Consider the following 21,516-nt stretch of genomic DNA (forward strand, 5'->3'; position numbering starts at 1 on the left):
AATAGGCTAAAAGAGGGTAGCAAAGAAAAAAGTTTATTATTATAAAGATTACATCTCACAGCTTTACAAGAACTAAGTCATCTGCTCCAATATTGCATCAAATACTGAGCTCAAAACACTGAGCTCTAGATTTCACAATATGCTAATATATTCCCTAATCATGACAAGAATCTCCCAGAAAAGATGAAAAGTAGCCTTTATTTGTTGCTTTTAGCCAGACACTGATACTGCCTACAAGCCAAGCACAGCTCTCAGACTACCACATGAAAAGACATAATGTATGCAAATGACAACTATGTACATGTTGTCATGTCTTTCTGTCTGTAGGAACATTGCGGATATTTTTTACAATGTTCCAGAAGCATCACTATTTTGCAGTTAAGCTAATAGCAGCATTACTCCACCAGAAAAATTACCCCAGTTCCCATTCCAAAAGAGACTATGCACCTTCCAGTTTCACTGTAGTGAAACCTCAAAAAACCTTCTTAAGACTAAAAGCAGTCTTCCTTGCCAGGTAAGTGCCTGCACTGGGTTTACCCGGTCAGGTTCTGGCAGTGAGTGGGCTGCAGAGGTGGCTTCTCTAAGAGACACCAGAAGCTGTCCATGTGTCAGACAGGACCAGTTCCAGTCAGCCCCGAGATGGACCTGCTACTGCCCAAAGCTGAGCCCCTCAGCCATGCTGCTGATGCTATAAGGTATTTAGGAAAGGGTAAAAATTACTGCACAGCAGCTGAGAGGGGTGAGAATAACTGAGAGAAACAACTCTGCAGACCCCAAAATAATTCAGAAAGGACATGCAGGAAGTGCTCCAGGCACTAACAGATTCCTCAACAGCCCACTGTAAAGCAGGCTGCGCTCCTGTAGGCCCACAGAGGTCCACAGTGGAGCAGAGATCCACCTGCAGACCATAGGGAACCATAGGGAACCTTGGAGGAGGTGGATGCACCCTGAAGGAAGATGTAAGCCACAGAGAGTCTATGTGCACTTGCAGGAGCTGTGGCACATGGAGCAGACACATGGACAGAAGTGTGTTGAGGAAGCCCAGTCCTCTGATAGGCCTCCTCTCTGGAGATCTGTCCCCTAAGATAAGACAAAACTACTTAGTCATGGTGACTAAACCGTGGACCCCTTCCTGCTTCGGGACCCCATGTTATCTCCCTGTTAACTATTGGTCATCTTATCCCAGTCTCAGACCATTGGTCCCTTTCCCACTTCTCGCCTTCCCTATAAAAACCCCAGCTTTTGCCCAGTTCAGGGGAAGATTGTCACTGGCTCCCTTCGCTGAAGCCTGCCAATAAAGGACTCCACAGAACACTACACAGTCTCCCGTCTCTTGTCTGTGCATCAGCTGGGGAAACCCATGAGCAGAGCTGAGCTGAGCTGAGCTGATCACAAGAGCAGAAATCACTTCTAAAAGAGCTGATCACGTGAAGCCTCAGGCCATGCTCCTAATGGTTACCTCTGGCTGGAAACTGCCTGAGACTCCCTGGGCGGCTGCTCATTCCAGGACCCCTATCTGGGATAGTTGATGGCAGAGCCGGGGGTCAGTCAGACCCCCAGTCCCAGCCTCAAAAGAAATGCTGTTCCATCCAAAGAGGACGGAGCCCTCTTTTACTTAGGGGATCATAGTCAGTGCTCAAGCAGTTCTTTATGGACAAATAAAATAATATATTAGAAAAGTTATGTAAAAAATGTGTCATTGTATAGTAAAGCATAACAGAATGGTTTTGGTTCAGAGGGACCCCAAAGATGACCTGGTTACAAACCCCTACCATGGGCAGGGAATGTTCCACTAGACCAAATTGCTCCAAGCTTGATCCACCCTGGCTTTGAAGATATCCAGGGATGGGGCATCCACTTCTCTGGATAACCCGCACCAGTGCCTCCACACCCTCTTAGTAAAGAACTTCTGCATAATATTTAATTTAAATCTCTCCTTCCTAATCTTAAAAGTCATTCACCCTGGTCCTATCATGTCTTTGTAAATAGTCCCTCTCCAGCTTTCTTGTAGTCAATGTCCTTTTAGTTACTGGAAGGTGGTCATAGAAGGCCACTAAATTTGTCAAATTTGCCATAGTGAAGTCATACTGCCTGTCATTCATCATCTTCTTATTTTCCAAGTATCCCAGGAGGATCTCCTCCATGATTCTGCTTAGTAAGTACCCGGTGGCCAATTAATGTGCTTTCTGGGGAAAAAAAACTACTGCACAGCTCCCACGCTCCATCTTCAGCAGTAATGTAAACTTGCAGATGCTTTTACCCAATGTTTTTCAGCTTGGTGGTTAGTACACACTTCCGACTAACAGAAAACAGGGAGCTGAAACCTCTGATACAGAAGGTAGTATATGTCCTGTTCCATTCAATTGTTCTAATCACTAAACTACCATAATCCAACTTCACATTCTTCATCCATCACTGAGTGGGTTTTTGTCAGGTTTTGTTGGTTTTTTTTTTTTTTGCTTTGTTTTGGGATTTTTTTTTTCTTAAGGTGGCCTCTGGATTGGTTTTTACAGGAAAGGGCTTGTTGATCCGTGTTCCAGGCAGAAGACAGGTCCTTAGTCTGGCAAATCTTTCCAATGAGACACTTCTACACACCCACTCTCAAACATCAGGAATCTAGAAATACCTGCCTTACTGGCATTTTCTACTCTGCTCAGGAATACCTAACATTTCTCAAAATTCTGTATATCTAGGCTAGCTAACAAGCCTCAGCTGCCTAAATATTTTTCTGGGGACCCTTATTATTTTCCAAGAATAATGGATGTGTGTACCATAGTAATGTTTGTAACAAAAGTAATATCGAGTCTTATCCTCTGTATTACAATATCTTAGGGGACAGAAAACTGAGAAGAGTTGTGCCATGCCATGTAAGTCAGGAGTCTGTTAAGAGGCCAGCTTTGCAGCAAGGAAATACATGCCTTCTAAGCTGCTAAAGAAAAAGATTTCTAGTCTTAAAGCACAACTGTTCCAGTTTTCAAAGAATAATTACTTGGCTGATTTCCCCATGTCTGCTTTCTCTCCCAGCAATTATCTAGTTAGTTAGGCGAATTATTTTCAGCAATTTTGAATCACCAAACCAAAAGTAAAATAACTTAATAAATAACTTAATAATAAAGTGTGTCTTTTCCTGACCAAGTTCTTTGCTTGCAGAACTTATTTTTCCATGACAGTTCACTAGCAGAAGAAGAGTGACTTTTCAGCACTGTAAAACTCTGAGTTTTATTTACAAATATTGCAGTGTCACAGGCATATTTCAGCTCTCTGTTTTAAATTGCAAAATAAAACATTCCCTTAACAGAAGTGTTAAAACAGCCTTAGAAGTCTAGAAAAACCCATCTGGTAAATATCATTCTCCTACCTTCCAGACAGAAAGGCAGTGTTATTTTAAACTAGCAAACTACACAAACTGACATCTGGCATGTGTTTAAGTGTCTCCTGCACAGCCACAGAATAGGTAAACCTTCACATTCATTAACCTCCAAGTTCCTTTCTAAATCAAACTCTGTCAAATACATCACATAAAGTAATTTATATTTGAGACAAGTTTGAATGTTTCAGGAAGGCTGGCTTCCAAAATTTTAAAGATCCCACTCACAGATGTCAAAACAGCTTCTCCAGATTCTCATAAAGAATTTTAATGCAACTTTGTAGAGATGAGAGGTTTACAAAAAAAATCTGTACCCAAGCTCATTTGGCTGAGCCTCTGGAGGCCTGATCTGTTCTAATCACAACTGCCAGAAGGTTTGAACTTTCTTCCATAGAAAGAATCAGACAACCAAGACAAGCCAATCAGTGTAAAAATTCGAATTTCTCACATATTGACCTATAAGAGGCATACTGCATCACCACATACCACAAAAAGAAAAAGTTTTACATAGCAAGAAATGTTTTGTCACTGCTTGAATCAAACCTTGTTCACGTAGACAAAGATGAATTCAATAAGAATTATGGTACTCCAAGTAAAAAAAAACAAGCTTGCCTTGTTACTTAGAGCACTACGATGATACAGAAGGGATGCAGAAAAGATAGAAAGATACAGGCTAAACAGATAGAGGGAAACAGCCCTTAAAAAGACCAATAGAACAATACAGAAGCACTGCTACAAACAGCTGTGAAGGGTATGCCAGCATTAGAAGTAGTTTGTATGAGAAAGAAAACTACTTATTTCCTTGTGGTTGTGATACTGACATCCCCAAATCTTCCTGCTTTTGACTAACTACAGAGAAACAATAGAAGTACCAAACCTCCAGCATTTTCAAAGCTAACCAATATTCTATAAACTTCCTAAGTTCTGGAAAACACCACGAAAACAAAAAAAAAAATGCTACACGGGACATGCAACCTTTACATCTCTCATCTCTGCTCCCGACGTGCAGTCAATTCTCAGCTTTGGGGCTGATGGTGCTGGTTTTTTTTTTACCCTATTTTGATTATACACAGCAATCTCCTTTGCTCCAGCTTATTTTATACTGAATTTATCATCAGTTTTTGGGATGTTAACAGGGTGCTCCAAACGCAAAGCTCCAAGAGATGCTCTATCACTTCCCTCTCCCTCCCCGTTTAAGCACACACCACCTTTCACCCCGTGCTCATCTGTACCAAAACGCATCACCTGACACGGACAGCACCGCACGCTACAACCCCACATAGCCCGCGTCCGGCACAGCCGCTGCTTCAGCGAAACCCCGTCCGAGAGCAGAACGACCCAGAGACAAAGCGCTGGCAGCGCACATGGGCCGTGCCCGCCGCAGCAGCAGCACGAGGAACAGGCGGGGGAGCGCGCCGCGGGGCTCTGCCCAACGCGCGCTCCGATGCGGGGCCGGTTCCCGCCGCACGGCCACACCGCTTCTCACGGGAACTCCGACTCGCCTCAGCCACCGCGCTGCCTTCTTGCGTCCCGGCCGCGCCAGGGACGGAAAGGCAGAAAAGCCAGGAAAGAAAAGAGGGACCAGCCGCCTCACCTGCCTGCGGCGGCACCGCAGTCCCCACAGGAGGCGGTGTCGCCGCTGCCCCGCCCCCTCCCCTCCCCTCCCTCCCGCCACTTCCGGGGCCGCCACAAAAGTCTCGGGGGGGCCGTCGCTGTGGTTGACCTGGCCGGGAAATTGTGGGCCCCAACGACGGGCCTTGCCGGTACCTCTGCCGGAGAAGGTGTATGCCCACGGCACGGTGGATGTTTCCGGCTGTGCCCGCCGGGCCGAGAGGGTGGCGGGGGGGGCGGTAGCTGGAAGCAAAAAGGTCGCGTTGGCCGTCGCTTCGTGCATGCGCGGGGCCCAGGGAACGGTCACTCGATCGCCGCTCCCGGCATGCCCTGCGCGGGAGCGATGTACACTGGGATGTGTAGTGGTGTGGGCAGGAGGGAGGATGCGGAGCTGCCTTCCCGAGAGGAATCGCTGCTGGGAATTCTGAATGGCGGCTGGCGCTACGGCGGGCGGCAAGACGCGACTTCGCGTGCCTAGCCACTCGGCCTCTTAGGCGCCTTCTGTCACGCTTGTAAAACCAGGGAGGAATGTAGGCGAGTCTGTTAGTCTGATTTACACTTTCTTTGAAGTACCTGGGTTAGAAAAGCGGTGTTTTGAAGCTGTGTACTGGAGACAACCTTTAAGGAAGTTGGAGGGAGGCTTCTTATGTGAGCACATACTGGGAAGGGGGAGTGGATTCAAAGAAAGATAACATGTTTAGATGAGATATTAGGAAAAAATTCTTTACTGAGAGAACGTGAGACACCGGAACAGGTTGCCCAGAAAAACTGTGTCTCTCCCATTCCTGGAAGTGTTCGAGCACAAGTGAGTTTGGGGCTTTGAGTAGCATGTAGCAGTTTGGAAGTTGATGATCTTTAAAGTCCATCCCAAGCCATTCTGTGACTGTGATTCAGGGTTCCACAGGCAATTTCTGTTTCTTGTAGGAACAGCAGTCAGAGGTAGAGGAATTGGTCAAAAACTGGACTAAAAGAACAGTTTTGCAGCTGGGATTGTGAGAAAATGGGCATTAAAGGATGAAATAGCTGAGTATTAGCAGATATGACTATTTCGGCTAAGCCACTAAGCAAAAAGACCTTTGGTTATATGGAAATTTCATTCTCTTTGTAAAAGTACTTTCTAGTATATACTTTCCAAGTTTCAAAGGTATTAGAAAATGGATAGCTAATTTTATGTCTTTGATTTTTAGACTACCAGATGCATTATATGAAACATAGCATATGGATTACCTGAATAGATAAGAAAAACAAAAAATTTTATAAATTGATTTTTTCAGAGCTGTTTTGTTTGGCATTTTTTAGGAGTCAGCCAAACAAAGTAAATTAGGTAGTGGGGGAAAAGATTAGTAAGGGCACAAGAAACTAAATATCCAGGAAGGAAGCTAATATTAGGCAGAAATCCAGCAGACTTCAGAACTTAATAGTTTTCTGGATCAGAATCTTACTAATTATAATATTAAATTAATGTATGTGGGTGCTAGATAGCACATTCTTTCTTCATTGGCTTACCTAAGCTCTTCAAAAGGCTTATAACAGAAACTACCATTGCAGGAATGTGGATACCGTGTCTGCTTAGCTGAAGAGTATGTTGTGGTCCTGCTTAGAAGTATCTTGTTGCTGTGCAACTTCATTTTATTAAAATGGGCAATTTTGGGCTCCATGGAGAATATTTTCTTCAGGCAAGTTTCAAAAGCAGTGGAAGAATAAAGATAGTTCTGTAAGATATTTTCCCATGTGTGAAAGTCTGTGTCAAGCCAAAAGAGTCCATCATCCCTGTGGTTAAGTAACAGGTCATACTTGGCTACTTTTGACTTCAGGTGACTTAAGTGCAGGACTGGCCTTGAGGAAACCCCTGATTAAAACTTAACTTGAGTGTGTCCCCCTGGCAGATGGGCTATTTTAGTTTCCCTTCACCAATGTTCTTTCACTCACAGAAATACTAGTTAATTGGCTTTTTTTAAACAACAGAAACATGAATTTACTTCATGGTAGCTTCACCTGCTTTTCTGCTGTTAGTTAACAAATTTACCAGCTTGCTGGGTTGGTTTAGCACATGCTGTCAGTTGTAAATTTACAGGAAACTGCTGTGTCAGAACAGTCCTGTGTTCTGGCTCCTCTCCTTCCCTGTGCTGAAACACCCTCTTTCTTTACAGGGTAGATCGTGGTGTTGGAAAGTACATCTGTGTTAGTTGTCTCAGGTATGAAAATTTTACTTTAAAACACAACTGCTGTATGACAGACTTGACTTGTTTTGAAAACTAGCTCTAGGTCAAATTCTAGAACAAAATTAATGTTTCAAGCGGTGTTCCTTGTTGCTAAAATTGACTGTGGATAGTAGATGTGTATAGCCTCTTCTTAGAGGCTACATAACCAGGATGCTTCTGAGCTACAAAGAAAGTAAAAACTTTAAGATGTGCTTCTTTGACAATTTATCTAATAAATTCTGTGCATTTTGTTCAGATTTGCAATGGTTCGTAGTGGAAAAAGTGGTGGGCTCCACCTGAAGCAGATTGCATACTACAAATGAACAGGGGAATATCATCCCACAACATAATCAGGTGAAAGAAGTGGAATCAGGAGAGCTGCCAAAAAATTTTTTTCAAGGGTAAAGCTTTTCTCTCAAATTTTGCTAAAAATAGATATTAAATGAAGATTTGCTAATGTGGAAAAAAAAAAAAAGATATCTTGCTCTGCAGCATTCTATGATTTTAATAAACATTCTGTATGAGACAAATGCACTGCAAATCCCTGATTATTATATAACAGGATGTTTGTAGAAATGGAAGCTCAATCTGCTTTAGTTCTTTTCAGGACAGGTCTATTTATCTATATAAAAGCCAAACCATATTATGTATACTGTAGAAATATGTAGCCACTGCAATCCATAATTGAAAGGATTACAGAAAGGGAAATAGATCTACAGCTAGAGACAAGGAATGCTCCATCCAGTCTGGGGGATGTCTGCGCAGAAGTGCAAGAGCAACTTTGCCATCAGTCACCTGAAAGCCTCCAGGCCCTTCCTGACTTTACTGCAGCCCTGGGAGATATATAAGCCTTTATGACCTTTGTAGTCTGCTGTGCTGTCCAGTCCCATCAAAACTGCCAATGTTGTGTAGAGAGAAGGCAGGGAGGAGTTAAATCTATGACTGTCTGTGTCAGGTTGCTGGCAGCCACCCAACAGCTTCACAAACAACAGTTTCAACATTCCTACCTCCCCTTTCCAGTCCCAATGTTAGTGTTTCAGTCAGACTTCCTGTGGGAATGCTGTTTGCATTCTGACTTGCCCTTCTAACTCCTTGTGTCTGGATAATAAACATGGTTGAACTAATGGCTCTTCGGAGAACATAACTGAAATGTTTATAAACAAAAAGCTATGTTTACAACAAAGTGAACTTATTACAATAAATTCTATTCTGAGTCATGCTCAGTAGTTTAGTAAACTAAACAGAAGACAAAGCACTTGCTTATAATTTGCTCGTACTTCTTTCAGAAAACAAGTTGTTCTTTGTTGGAAAAGACAGAAAACAAATGCGCCTGGTAATTGTTTCAGATGAAGAGAAGAAAAAGGTCCTCAAGAAATGCCACAAAAATGCTGCTGGCACTCATGGTATATCAAGGACACTGACTTTAGTGGAGTCTAATTACTATTGGACCTCCGTAGCAAAGATGTCAAGCAGTGGGTATGGCCTCATAGCTACAGGATCCTTTATGTAGTCTGTTACAAACTATGAACTTTGGTAATCCTATAAACTTTGGTACAGCAAGCACCCAGGCTGTTTCAGGAGGAGGAAATGTGAACTTGCAGTCACGCTGCAGCTGGTCATCTTGGCAAAGCATGGCATTTCTTTTTACTTTTACTACTGGCTTGCACACCTCTATGGTGTGGTGGGGAGCCATGATCTCTTTTGGTAGGCAGGGCACATCTGGTCCCTGAGAGAGATTTCTTGTGCAAGAATTCTCACAGATCTTTGTTAGGATGCAATGTGCCATCACAAGCATGTGTGACCAGAGTAGCTGCCAGCAGATAATATCTCTGCTTTACAATTAGGTGTGTTCAGGAAATAGTTAACACATCTAAGCTTGGGGAAGTTCCTTCTCCTTCACCCAAAGATACAGGAGCAGGAACCCCTAGAAGAATTTGATCCTCCAGGAAACTGTATGTAAATGCCCTTTAAGGCCAAATTACCATTGCTATTGGCTTGCTGCATCACCTGAATACTTTGAGTTCACACGCAACTGTTACATGAAATGAAAATGAGTCTTTCCTTCCAATTTAGATTGGACAAAGGTGCTCTGTCCCGTAGATTAAGTTGTTATGCATGGAAGATTATGTATACCTCCAGTGTTTGTCAACCACAGCATACATATGTAGGAATCCAGAAATGGGGAGACACATCTCTGTTTGTCCTATTCTCCAAAAAAGTATTAATCCTATTTGCCACTGACAGAAAGGCTTCCAAAAATGTGCAAAATTCATTGCTTTTTCAATTAAAGAAAAATACTGAAGTCTTTCTAAAATACTAAAAAATACTAAAGCAATCTAAAATTCAAATCTAATTTGGGTAAACCAGGGATTTATAAAAAAAATAAGTAGAAGGTAGTAGAATGTTTAGTATGCCACTGTAATAAATTATGTGTAAATAAAAATTCGTAAAGTTATATAAATAAGATGTATATGTTAAAATAATAAAAACCAAAGATGTGTATGTAAAAAAGAAAGAAACCTTCCTCCCAAAACCTGGCTGGGAGCTCTTCTCCAAAAGAAAAAGATTGTAGCCAACACCCAGATAAGAAACATTAACTCGGAAAATAGGCAGGATGGGAGCCATCAAAGACAACAAAAGGACTAGCTCGGGGGAGGAACCCAACTCCGGACCTGACCAACGTCTCTGCAGACCTCGGTTGTGAAACAATCAAAGTCGACAAAGACAAGCCTCAGAAAAAGTATCCGCCGCTAGTCCTGAATCACCCACCTGTCAGACCAGTGTTGGAGATACAATCACTGGAAACAAAGGGGGAAACTCCGCCGAGATTTCCATCGGCACCAACCCCGGATCACACCACTTCTGCCTTGATAACCCAAAATTAAAATACATACAGAGTCTCTTTACATATGAGGAGACTCTGTCCGGACACAAGTTAGGTCTATTCTTCCAAGCCAGGAAATCTATTCACCAAACAATCAAGGACACTTGGTGAATGGAGCCGGCTTGGAATTTTAGCCTGAGGACTTAAAAATCCTATAAAACCCCAAGCCTGAGAGCACTCAGACGTGGACTTGGGAAACCTACACCTCGGGTGTAGGTCCTGTCCACCCAGCACTGCGCTGATCATTTTTATTGTGGTTTTTCTCTCTGTTTTTTCCTATGTTGTTTATTAATAAATTTCTCTTTGATTTTATCCCAAAATTGCCTTTGCATTTATAACACCACTAAGGTGAAAAATATAGATTTTAGATGGTTTAATACATGGAACAAAAATGGAGGAAAAAAGGTGTGGTTTTTAGCTCTCCTTCTTCCTTCTCCATGATTCTGCAGTTTTTAAAAGCACAGAGAGTGATTTGTTGAAAGTTAGTTGCAGTTTTAGTTACGTAAGTAGATACAGAAAACTTACTTGTTAAATATAAAAACGATACATGTGTCCCTAGTTAATAGGGTAAAAATAGATATAAAGATGAGGCAGCCACGTGGTTCAGGGCTATTTTGCACCATCAGAGCAAAATGAGCCAGGTTGCAGTGAATTGAACTTGTGCAGATAGTCTGGAGAGACCTGCCAAGTTTTGTAATAACATCCTAATGAACATGAGAAACAAGATTCTAACGAGCTTGGGAGTTTTCTTCGAACCCAGAGAACTGAGATAAGCGGGATTCCCTGTGAAGGAGTATCCCAAAGGAGCTCAGCCCAAAGGGGATTGAGAAATCCAGGAGTTAAGATAAGTACAGAAGATGTGCAGCAGAATCAAGAGAAGAAAAAAAAAATTGAAAAGTTACAACACAGATGAGCCAAAAGGGGAATGATTAGGACTTCCTTTCACTCCCAGTTGCTTCCTACTTCCTTTATTATTTAGAGATAGTACTGTATTTTTCAAATTTGTACTGTGGACTTGAAAGATCACAGTGCTTTCAGAATGGAGAGAATTCAGCTATAAGTTCTTTTACATGTCCCTCATCTGGCCTTTAGTATTGTTTGGTCTTATTTTTTTTTCATGCTGTTTCTGAAAAATCTAAGGGAAAAAGATTGTAAGAACGGTGATAAATTTGTTTTGCATTGCCTGGTCTGACCTGATTTACAGACAAATAGCAGAGATCTATTACTGGTGGTTGTCATCACCTTACTGTCACTTTTCTTCTTATGACATCTTTCCTGATGTCTTCCCTAGGTGTATGCTTGCCAGCAGTGCCAGGCAGCAAAGAACATAGCCACCAGAGTGCACAAAATACAGCACATCAAAGCAGAGGACCCATGGGCTGCAGTCACTATAGGCCTAAGGGGACCTTTCAATGTTACCAACAGAAGTCACAAATACATCATCATTATGACAGATTTGTTTACAAGATGGACTGTTATCTTACCACTGCATGACACTTCAGCAGCTGAAATTGCCAAGGCCATCATAAATGTGTTTTTCTTATATGGGCCACCTCAAAAGATGCCTATTGATCAAGGGAAGGAGCTTGTTTATCAGGTGATTATTTACATGGCTAGTTAATCTCTTTTTGTTGTTGTTGTATTTTCCCCTCAAGAAAAAATACATTTTCCCTTACATTAGATTTGAATTTTAGATTGCTTTAGTATTTTTTAGTATTTTAGAAAGACTTTAGTATTTTTCTTTAATTGAAAAAGCAGTGAAATTTGCACATACAACAAGTGTCAAACCCATTATTTGCAATTGTAATGCTATGCAGTGTTTCCCAGGGCTTTATTCTTTGTAGAAAGAACAAAGTAAAATTATTTCCTGGCAGTGATAGTGCAGGTTTTGTCACTTACTTGAACTGGCATAAATTTGCACACTGCAGTTTGCTGTATATAATTCATCCATATTGCCCAGTATAGCAATAGCTAAGAGTATTTTTGACATTGGCTTATAGCGATTATGAAGGACTTGTTGCACTTTGTTCCTCTCAGAGATGATGAAGTCATCGACTGTGATATGGAAGTAATGACAGATTGATTTAAGTGGCAAAAATGTTGCTAGGATCCATCAATCACTGGCTCCTAAGCCTTACTTACTGCTTTAGTTCTCATTCGCAGTCCTGGTGTGTTTTGTGCCAATATGTATGCAAGATTTTTCCCAATCACCATCATATCAACAAAAGGGGTGAAAAGCTTGAGGTTTTTTACTTGAAATGAGATACAGAACAGGGGAAATGTTCACTAATTGTGTTCTTCTTCTTTTGAAGATAAATGAAGAACTGTTTGCACTGTTTGGAGTGAAACAAATTGTATTGTCTTATCCTCAGACAGATGATGTAAATGAAAGAATGTCCAAGACAATCAAAAGTTTCTTTAACAAGTATTGCATTGACATCCAAATGATTGGGATGAGCATTTGTCTGCTGTAGCCTATGCTTTCAATTTGATGGATTTGGTATGTGAAGGTTCTTCTTCTTTTGACTGAAGTCTTCCAAAATGTCTGTGAAGCTGGATGCTAAATTTGCTTGCTTTTGGTCCCCACATAAATAGGAGCCAGATAAAAACACCCCATATTTCCAAATGTTCAGCCATAACCCACATGTTGTTGAGCCCATGAATATATTTGTGGAAGGAGGATACAGCAGTTTTGCCAAAATATTTGAAGCAACTAAAAAACTCAGTCAAGCACTGGAAGAAGAGAAAACCTCAGATTTCCAGGTAAGTGTTGTGTATTTGAATTTTACTAGTAAGAAGACTGAAGATAAAGATGAAAAGTTCTGAGGCATAAAGTATAACTAACCTTTTGAAATAATGTGGGGGTTTGAGTGGTGGTTTCCAGTTTGTTTTCCTTCCCTCGTGACCTTTTAATTTCAGTGTAACACATCTCATACGTATTTTGAGGGCGTAACCTTAAAAGAGACCTATTGTCAGAAGTTCACTATGTCTGACTTAGAGGGCAGAATAGAGAAGTTGAAAACTATTGCCTATGGATTAGTGATTTCTGAAGTTAAAAGCAATTTCTTCATCACTCATCAGTCCCACATAATTACGAACTACACACATCCAAAACCACTCAATGTCATACTTAAGCACCGTTAACCAATGCTACAAAATTGCATTATTACTTTCTGGAAAAACATTTTACATGTATCTTTCTGTAGGCAGACGGAAAAACTTCAGATGAACAAAAAATCAGAGCCAAAATCACAGTCAAAAGGAAGACAAAACAATTAAATACCCTTCAGCTTAAAGTTGGACATGAAGTCCTCAGGCAAAGAAAAAACTGGTGGAAAGATGGTCGTTTCCAGTCAGAATGGATTGGTCCTTGTATCATAGATTACATCACAGAAAATGGCTGTGCAACATTAAGAGATTCCACAGGATCCAGGCTCAAAAGACCCATCAAGATGTCTCACCTCAAGCCTTACATAAGAGGGTCCAGTGAAAAAAGTGTATATGGTTTTTTTTAAGTTTGTATTTTAATATATGTAAAAAATGTTGGTTTTTTGTTTTGTTTTTTTAACTTCTCTTTTGTGGTGTTAGGTTATTAGAATGAAAAGGTATCATTCACTCACCAGTGGGAATTATATTAGCAAACACAGTAATGTGTTTAAAAAAAAAAAAGTTGTACTTTTCAGTAAGGAGAAGAGTGAATGAGTGACATCAAACTATGCAGAGCATGTAACAGAGCTCATTAATATTGTTCAAAGTCTTTTTAAAAATAGCCTCTATTGAAGTTGCTTCTAATCACTGTTTTGGCTCTATTTGTGCTGGCTGATAGAAGTGTAGAAACAATCTAGAAGTATAAGCAGGCTGAACTGTGTCCAAGGAGCATGTTCTGTGTTTCTGTTCTGGTGTAGTGTGAGGAAAAAGACACAACTTTGGGGGTTCAAATAAACTAGGGTGTTTATTAAGGGAAAAGAACAAAGGGGAGGAAGGAATAATGGGTGAGGGAGAAAAAAAAAGAAAAGAAATTAAAAAAAGTCCCAGGTCTGAGGATTGAGGAATCCTCTGGCTGAACCGGCGTTTTGGTCCCAAAGCAAGAACTCAGCGGCGCTGCAGTGAATGCAGCTAATCTGCACTCAAATTTATATAAAAAAGTCTCTAAAAGAGATGTAGACCGGAGTCTGCAGTTTCGGGTCCTCAGCTGCAGCTAATCCACAGTTAAAGGGCAGTTCTTCAAACTTCACAGGTCCTTTTATAATCTCTGTCCCCTCAGCTTGGTGCTGGCAGTCCAACCCCTATAGTTGTTGTTGATTGGTGCTGGTAACATCTTCTCCTCCAACAGTTTGCTGTTGTTGGGGTAACTGAGGTTTTGGAGGGAAAGTTCCTCATTAGTATGCACTGTTGCCGTGGTGTCAAGCTACAAGTCTTATGGGGCAGGTTAAAAATTCTTTGTAAGATGCTGCTGGTGGGGGGATTTGCTTTGAAAACCTCTAAAGTAACGAACTTAAAAGGGATTATTAAATTTACAAACAGTGCATCAATAGCAACAAACAAATGAGTAAGGGGCTACAAAAATAGGGATAATGCTTATGACAGTCAAACATTCAATTGGAACACACAAAAAAACAAGTACAATTCTACAATGAACAACTTCTAAACAACAATAACAAACAATTCTACATGCAAAAGCCAATCTAAGGTTTTATAGATGACATGTAGTCAGGATTCACATAAATTTTGTTTGTGCAATGGAAACTTTTTTTCAACATTGGAGTGTCTTCTAAAGCCTTAAACTAGGAAGACTACATCAGATAACTGATTTTGGAATAGTTTATTTTAAGTTGTTCTATTAAAGAAGTCAAGTGTTTCTCTTACCAGAGAAAATAAAATTGACATGCTCTGTGGTAGGATGGCTAGAAATTTCCAAAGATTTGGATAACCAAGTTCTACTCTTGTTAGCTTGCCCTTTGACAAATTAAATAGTGGCAGCTGTTTCTTTTCTGCTCGTGCTGTCATTGAGTCACCAGAGGCATTTTAAAAAAAATTAAATACTTGGTGTACAGAAGACTTCTGTCACAGAACAAGTTGCTTTTTACTTCAGAATTCTTGAAAAGCAGAACAATTCCCACACTGTTGGCACATGTGGTCAAACTTTGCTTCTTGTGAATATATAAACTACATTGATATGGTAATTTCTTCCATCGCCTCTTTAAACTGAGAGATTTGCAAAGCTGAAACTAATTCTGGAACTTCTTGTAACAAGTTGAAATATTTGTCAGTCGTCATTTTGTAACAGATACTGACTTCATGTCATGTCAGGAGGCCACTATTTTTTGACAATCACACTGTGCCTTCTGGTTCCTCATTAAATTGCTGATGCATGAGCATATATGCTGATGCATATCAAACATATAGATAATGAACAGCTATTACAGTAACTTTGGGTAAATTGTCTCACTGTATAAAAAGCTGAAAGTAGTGGTCTTTGTAGTATTAGAGCCTAATATGTTTACCACTGAATACTGCAGAAACAGTTTGTAAACAGAATTCCCGTTTTCAGGAAGTGACTATCTTGGTCTTGGCTGGGATAGATTTTGGGGTTTTTTTGTTTGTTTTTTTTTTTACTTCCCTACTTTACTTAGTTTTTAAACTTTTTACTGTTTAAGAAAGCCGGCTGTGTTGCAGTAAGATGTCCCAGTGAGAGCTTGAAGAAATTACATTTATCTGTGTGCATGCACAAAATGAAAGAATCTACATGTCCACTTATTCAAGCTGTTAGTTCAATAGGTGACAATGATAGACATCAGGATAGTCATTGACATAGCTAAGAAAAGCTCTAAGTGTGGATCATCACAAGGATTATTTTGTGGATTTAAGGAGATGCCAAACGTTTGATGCTCAGTGAAATTGGGAAATTCACATTATCAGTCTGCTGTCACTCAAACATTCTTGTCCTCTTTTGGAAATTGTTTTGAAAAGTAAGTTAGCACCTCACTAACATTTTAGTGGCTACAGGGATCTGAACTAATAGCTCCTTTCCTTTTACAGGCAACCATTACATTCTACAAGGTGCAGTAGTTTCTGACCATGATTATATTTGCTTATCTGAAGGATCTGATAATTCAAACCAACCAGACTCTGTTGCTGAAAAAGAAATAAATGACTACAAAAGAGTTGTCATGTCTGCTGTGCAGATTCTACTTGCAGCCAGCAAAGACCAAGTGTCAGCAGATGAGTCTGAGGTGAGAGAAGATCATTGCATCAGATCAAACACTGGAAAGCCGGAGCAATGGCCTTCACCTTGTTGGACCCTTCAAAGACAGAGGATATTTAAGCATACTCTTCTATCACATTTCATTGCCAAGCAGCTTAGAAATACTGTGACAAACTTAAACAACAACAAAAAAGTAATAGCTCCAACTTATTTAGCCCAATCCATTTTACTCGTTTGTGGGCCTAAAAGTGCTTCAGGTATCTAATTTGTCTGGGTGTTAAGAAAAAGCACATATTCTGATCATGCAATTGAATTTCAGATTTTGTTGGTAGAATGGCAATGTGGCCCTGCCTTACTGTTATCCTCCCAGGACAATGCATCATTTCACTGTAATGACCTTTTCCATTTAACCCTTGGATGACTCATTCCTAATGTGTCTGTTCAAAGTGAGATGAATTAAACCTAAGCAAGTTGGTGTAAATTTTCCCTCCACTACAGAGAAGCTCATGTCTTCCTTTTCCTGTTCTATAACAGTTTTCTATTCTTTTTGGGAAGCTGCAGCCTCTGACTTTTAAAACTTTTAATTTCTAGTCTAATCCATTTAAGATCTCACAAAACAATAAAACTGCCAAAATCAAATGCATGTGGTGTTCTATGCATGAAACAATGAGGGCTGCAGCTGTTCCCTGCTCATCAAAAGTCTGCTAGTGTAGACGGTTTTAATATTTCAGGCACATGAAAAAAATCTCAAGAGCATTTAATATTCATTTGTGCTTTTTCCATAAACACATTCTCCATTTCAGTTACCTCTTCACTGAGCCTGTGCACGTTGTGAGATTTTCCATGGACAGTGGGCGATGAAAGGTGAAGCACTGGTATTAACTTATTCTCTGATTTCCTTGAGTACATTGTTAATGGTCTGGACTTCCTGATAAGACCACTGTTTCTCAAAGTCAGTAGCACAGGAATTTTTTAATATGGAAAACTGATGTGTGCAAATCAGGTTTGGTTGGTGGTTTTGGGGGGTTTTTGTTTGTTTGGGTTTTTGTGGGTTTTTCTTTTTTTTTTTTTTTGTTTTGTGTTGGTTGGCTGTTTTTTTTTTGGTTTTTTTTTTTAATAGGGAATTGATAGGAAGATGAAGAAAACTAGCAGACAACTGAATTGAGCAATTCTGCAACTTCTGGATGGTGCTGTGGAAGATTTGCTTATCTTGCTGTCTGAATTTGTGTGTTCGTTCTCATTTCTGCTCCTGGATGTCATGTGACTTATAACACAGGTGGAGGAAAGTAGTATTTATTAGGAGTTTTCAGTTAATTTTAGGCAATTAGACCTAGTCATCAAGGCTGATTAAGTGCCTACCTCCTACAGAAATTGACATGTACAGTGCAGTATGTCTTTGATATCATGAAATGCATCTGTGGGAGAACAGAGCTCAGCACCATGACAGAATCCTATCTTAAACTTCAAATGAGTAATAATTAATACCCAAACTATTTTGTGTCTTCTGAAAATGCAGTCCTACAGATAAAGTTTCTCTCCACCAAGACTTCAGAAAGAGTCTTTCTGAATACACTGTGTGTGTGCACACATGGAATAAGTATTTATTTTTTTGTGTCATGCTTTTGAAGAAAATATTAGTGTCAGGGATAAAAATGGAGAGTAAGGCATTGTTTGTAATGCTTTGGTAGCTGCAAAAGAGAACTAGCCTCTCTTAATTTTTTCTTACTCCAAGTGCTCAGTTCCTGAATTGTGCACAGTACAGCAGAACTGTTTTCTGGGGTGTGGAATTGTTAGAGCTACATTGAAGAGAAAGCAGATGCTGCAGTGAGAGAATAATGAGGAAAACACAGAAACATTTAACTACTCTGTGCATTTACCATATTGCTGATTGTTCAGGCTTCCTGGTAATTTTGATCTACTGTATTAATGAGCAGATATTAGTGACTTATCAGAGCACTGAAAGGTGGCCTTCTCTGAATGGGGTTCATTGAAATAAAATACAGGGTTTTCAAATTATTGACATGAAGAACATCGCTGGAAACTGGAAAAAAAAAAAAGAAGTTTTGCCAAAACTGACACAAAGAAGCAAGATTTAGCAGTGTCTTTAGGAAATGGGTACTATACTCTTCTGCACCTAATAGAAGACTTGCTGGTCTTCTGTTTATGTCTTGGTAACCAAACTATATAGAAATTTTTAATGAAAAGCATGTCCCCAAAAAGCTTTAATTTGAAGAGGAAGGCTTTTCCAGCTAGCAGTAACCAGATAGTAAACTGAATTTTAAAACATTTGATTCTGGTGCAGTTAATCCTGAGAGATGCATTCCCTGGTCAGTATAGATGAAGGAATCTGCAGCAACCTTGCTGCACTGGTAGCAGAAGCAGGTGTGCAAAAAAATAATAACAATTGTAGGAAATAGAGCATGTCCCCTCTTCCAGGCAGTGCTGCCCTGCTACAGATTGCTAGTGCAGTGACAAGCAGATCGCTGGGATACAACTTTCTGTATTTCTGTATTTCCATGTACAAGTCATTACTCACATGGGTGAGCTCTTTTTTAGGTGCTTGAGGAGCATCTCAAAACTCATCAGCAGAGCTGGAGCATTCAGAGCTGCAGCTGGTGGCAAGAATTGGTGCCTTGAATATGTCAAGTGCTATCTGAGTAAGTGGGTTAAAAGGCAATAAATCAGATTTCACAAATTCAGTACCCAAAATTAGTTGATTATTTTTGGCAATTGATGCCTTTAATATCCTTATGCCTCACTTCCTCCTTCTGTAGAGAGTAAGTAACACCATATCAGATTCCAATCTGCAAAAAATACTCATTACTCTTCACAAAACTGGAAGACATAGGGATAAAAGCCCGTGTAGAAAAGCCCTTAAGAAAATGAATTCTGTTCTGTGCAGCATTTCAGTGATACGCAGTAAATAATACTTGTGCTTCCCCACCAGATTGATTCTGAGTCTTTACCTAGTCAGAACCTAGTCTTCCATCACTCCCGTAGATTAAAAGACCAAGAAGAAGGAAAGCAGAGTGCATAGTTACAGTGTCATACCGGAAAATAATTTTTGAGAGCCTTAGCTTTCGTGTATTCGTCTCCCTCTCGAGAGGTTCAGGATTTGTGCTGGAGCGTCGGTCGCACGGTGGCAGCCTGGACCCGCGGGAGCCGCCGCCTGCGGGATTCGCGGGGTTCGCAGCAGCTGCTGCCCACTGTCCTTCCGAGGGTTTCTCTCGAAACTACGTTCGCAGCACAATTTTTGGTAATTTCACATAGAACGTCGATAATTACGGGAGCATTACATTTCCGGGAGAACATGACCTGCATTTTGTGAAGGCTGCGTGACTGACCTGTCATGTGATCCAGAGTATAAAACAACTTGTGCATTAGTTGCTTTTATACCATAGCTGCCAACTATGGTAAACTTTCACTACAGCTTTACACCTTCCCAAGGATTGCTCATCTTTCACTTGGTTGGGGTAAGCAGGATCTCACAGGGAAGCGCCTGGAATAAAGCCATACCTCCACTTCCTGATGTGTGGCAGTGTGTGTGACCTGAGAGCCGATCTGAGGAAACATGGCAGAATTGTGGGACTCAGTCCCGTTTTTCTGTAAGTAATTATCTCTTGAGCAGCCATTTTAGGACGTGTCAGGGCTGAAGGAAGAAGTAATAAACAAAGGCCAGAGGGTATTCAGAGCACTGAGAATTGCAGTGGCCAGGGCATCGTTCTGCCCTGAAACCCTAAATAATAAGTAGCACAAACTTTAGCCTCTTACGGCAGTTGCCCAATCTCCATTCTGAAAAAAATCTCTAATCCTAATTAAAAGCATTAGCATCTTATGTCTTAGAAGAATAAATGTAGTCTGTAATTAATAATTTCCCTAGTTTGCTGAACTGTTACCACTGACTATTTTCTAGGGAAAAAAATTACTCCACTGCATCTTTAAACCAGTACTTTGGCACAGTGCCCTAGAAGAATACTGCCCATACATGATCTGTATATTTTCTAAAAGCTGTGCAGTGAAATCAGACAGAACTTCACTCACATGATGTCATGGTTCACATGCAACTCATTAATTTAATAAGAAACATGAGTGGAATGGAGATAAAGAAAGAAACAGTGTAAAGTGCATTCATGACCTGTAGTATTTAGAAAAAATCTGGTGCAGCTTCCAGATTGACTACCATGCACTGCCTTTCCAAAATAACAACACCAGCTGAATGTTCTTTTAGGTTTTTTTGGCCACATCTAGAAATAGCAAGAAGTTTGCATGTTTTGCTTGGATAAGTAGCTATCACTGTAGATTTTAAATCCTCCTCTACATTGTCAGCTCTCCTCTTTTCTTCTGCCAGTAAGGCTTAGCTATACAGACATAATACATAGCATAAATAAATTTGTGCTAAAATTATAATCTTGTCTGATAAGAATCCTAGCATATTTCCAGGAAACCTTCTCTGACGAGATTATAGTGATATGCAGCAAGGCCAACATGAATATTCATCTGCAAGAAGTGTATTCCAAGAGACCCCCGAAAAACCTGAAAACATATAAAAAGCACCCTGGGACAGTCACAGTTTGTGAAGCATGGTGGAGAAGTGCTGCAGATAGCCTCCTCCCTATCTCACCTGATGCTGTTCGCCTGGCACAGTGCTGAACTGATTTTTGCTTATGGTTTATTTTTACAATTGTATTTTGACTATAGAATGAATTTCTTTTTTTATTAATCAAATTGGCTACTCGTTTATAATACAGAGAAATCTAATTTTTTTCCCCCATTACTGGAGAAGAGCCTAAAGAGCAGATACAATGTAAATTTTACTAAAAATTTTGATAATTCACATAAAGAATAAAAATATTTTCATGTGTAAGTATTTAAAAACCCCAACACATAAAGGCAAATCAGGGTGCTAAAACTGTAGGGTTCAATAGCATCTGTTTTACATAGAAAATAAAGTGGCTTAATTTCAGCTCTTAATTTTAATTGACTTGAATATTCGGTTCTGGTTTTGGGCTTTTTTTACTGGTACAATATATGAATCCACACAAAGTGTGAACTATATAACAACATAGTCTTAAAAATTTTAAAGTATGCACTAATGTGCAATTAAGTAATTAAATAATAAAGTTGCTTTTGAATGGCTCAGTAGTGATGTTCCCCACAACTTTTACTGCTAATACATATAAAGTCTTTCAAGCAAGATCCCACATGTGTATTTGAATGGCAAGCTAAAAATTACCAAGCCCCTTCTCCG

At 40.1% G+C, this 21,516-nt stretch overlaps 2 protein-coding genes across 6 annotated transcripts in view; one reads left to right on the plus strand and one right to left on the minus strand.

Annotated features, from left to right (window-relative positions):
* PPIP5K2 (diphosphoinositol pentakisphosphate kinase 2) overlaps positions 1-6,876 on the minus strand; it is a 56,029-nt gene extending 49,153 nt beyond the window's left edge. For 2 of the 5 annotated variants that reach the window (XM_058864107.1, XM_058864106.1), the window contains exon 1: positions 5,135-6,876. The gene's annotated coding sequence lies outside the window, so the exon portion shown is untranslated. The other 3 variants (XM_058864109.1, XM_058864105.1, XM_058864108.1) reach the window with 2 other exon arrangements.
* On the plus strand, positions 4,732-15,174 carry GIN1 (gypsy retrotransposon integrase 1). Its single transcript, XM_058825856.1, is given in 6 exon segments — positions 4,732-5,148; positions 11,355-11,660; positions 12,376-12,505; positions 12,508-12,563; positions 12,659-12,826; positions 13,274-15,174. Coding segments are annotated over 6 exon segments (1,146 nt in total). The 3' UTR covers positions 13,343-15,174.
* Positions 15,175-21,516: the final 6,342 nt, after the last annotated feature.

The sequence above is a fragment of the Poecile atricapillus genome, chromosome Z (genome assembly GCF_030490865.1).
Source record: "Poecile atricapillus isolate bPoeAtr1 chromosome Z, bPoeAtr1.hap1, whole genome shotgun sequence".
NCBI classification, from domain to species: domain Eukaryota; kingdom Metazoa; phylum Chordata; class Aves; order Passeriformes; family Paridae; genus Poecile; species Poecile atricapillus.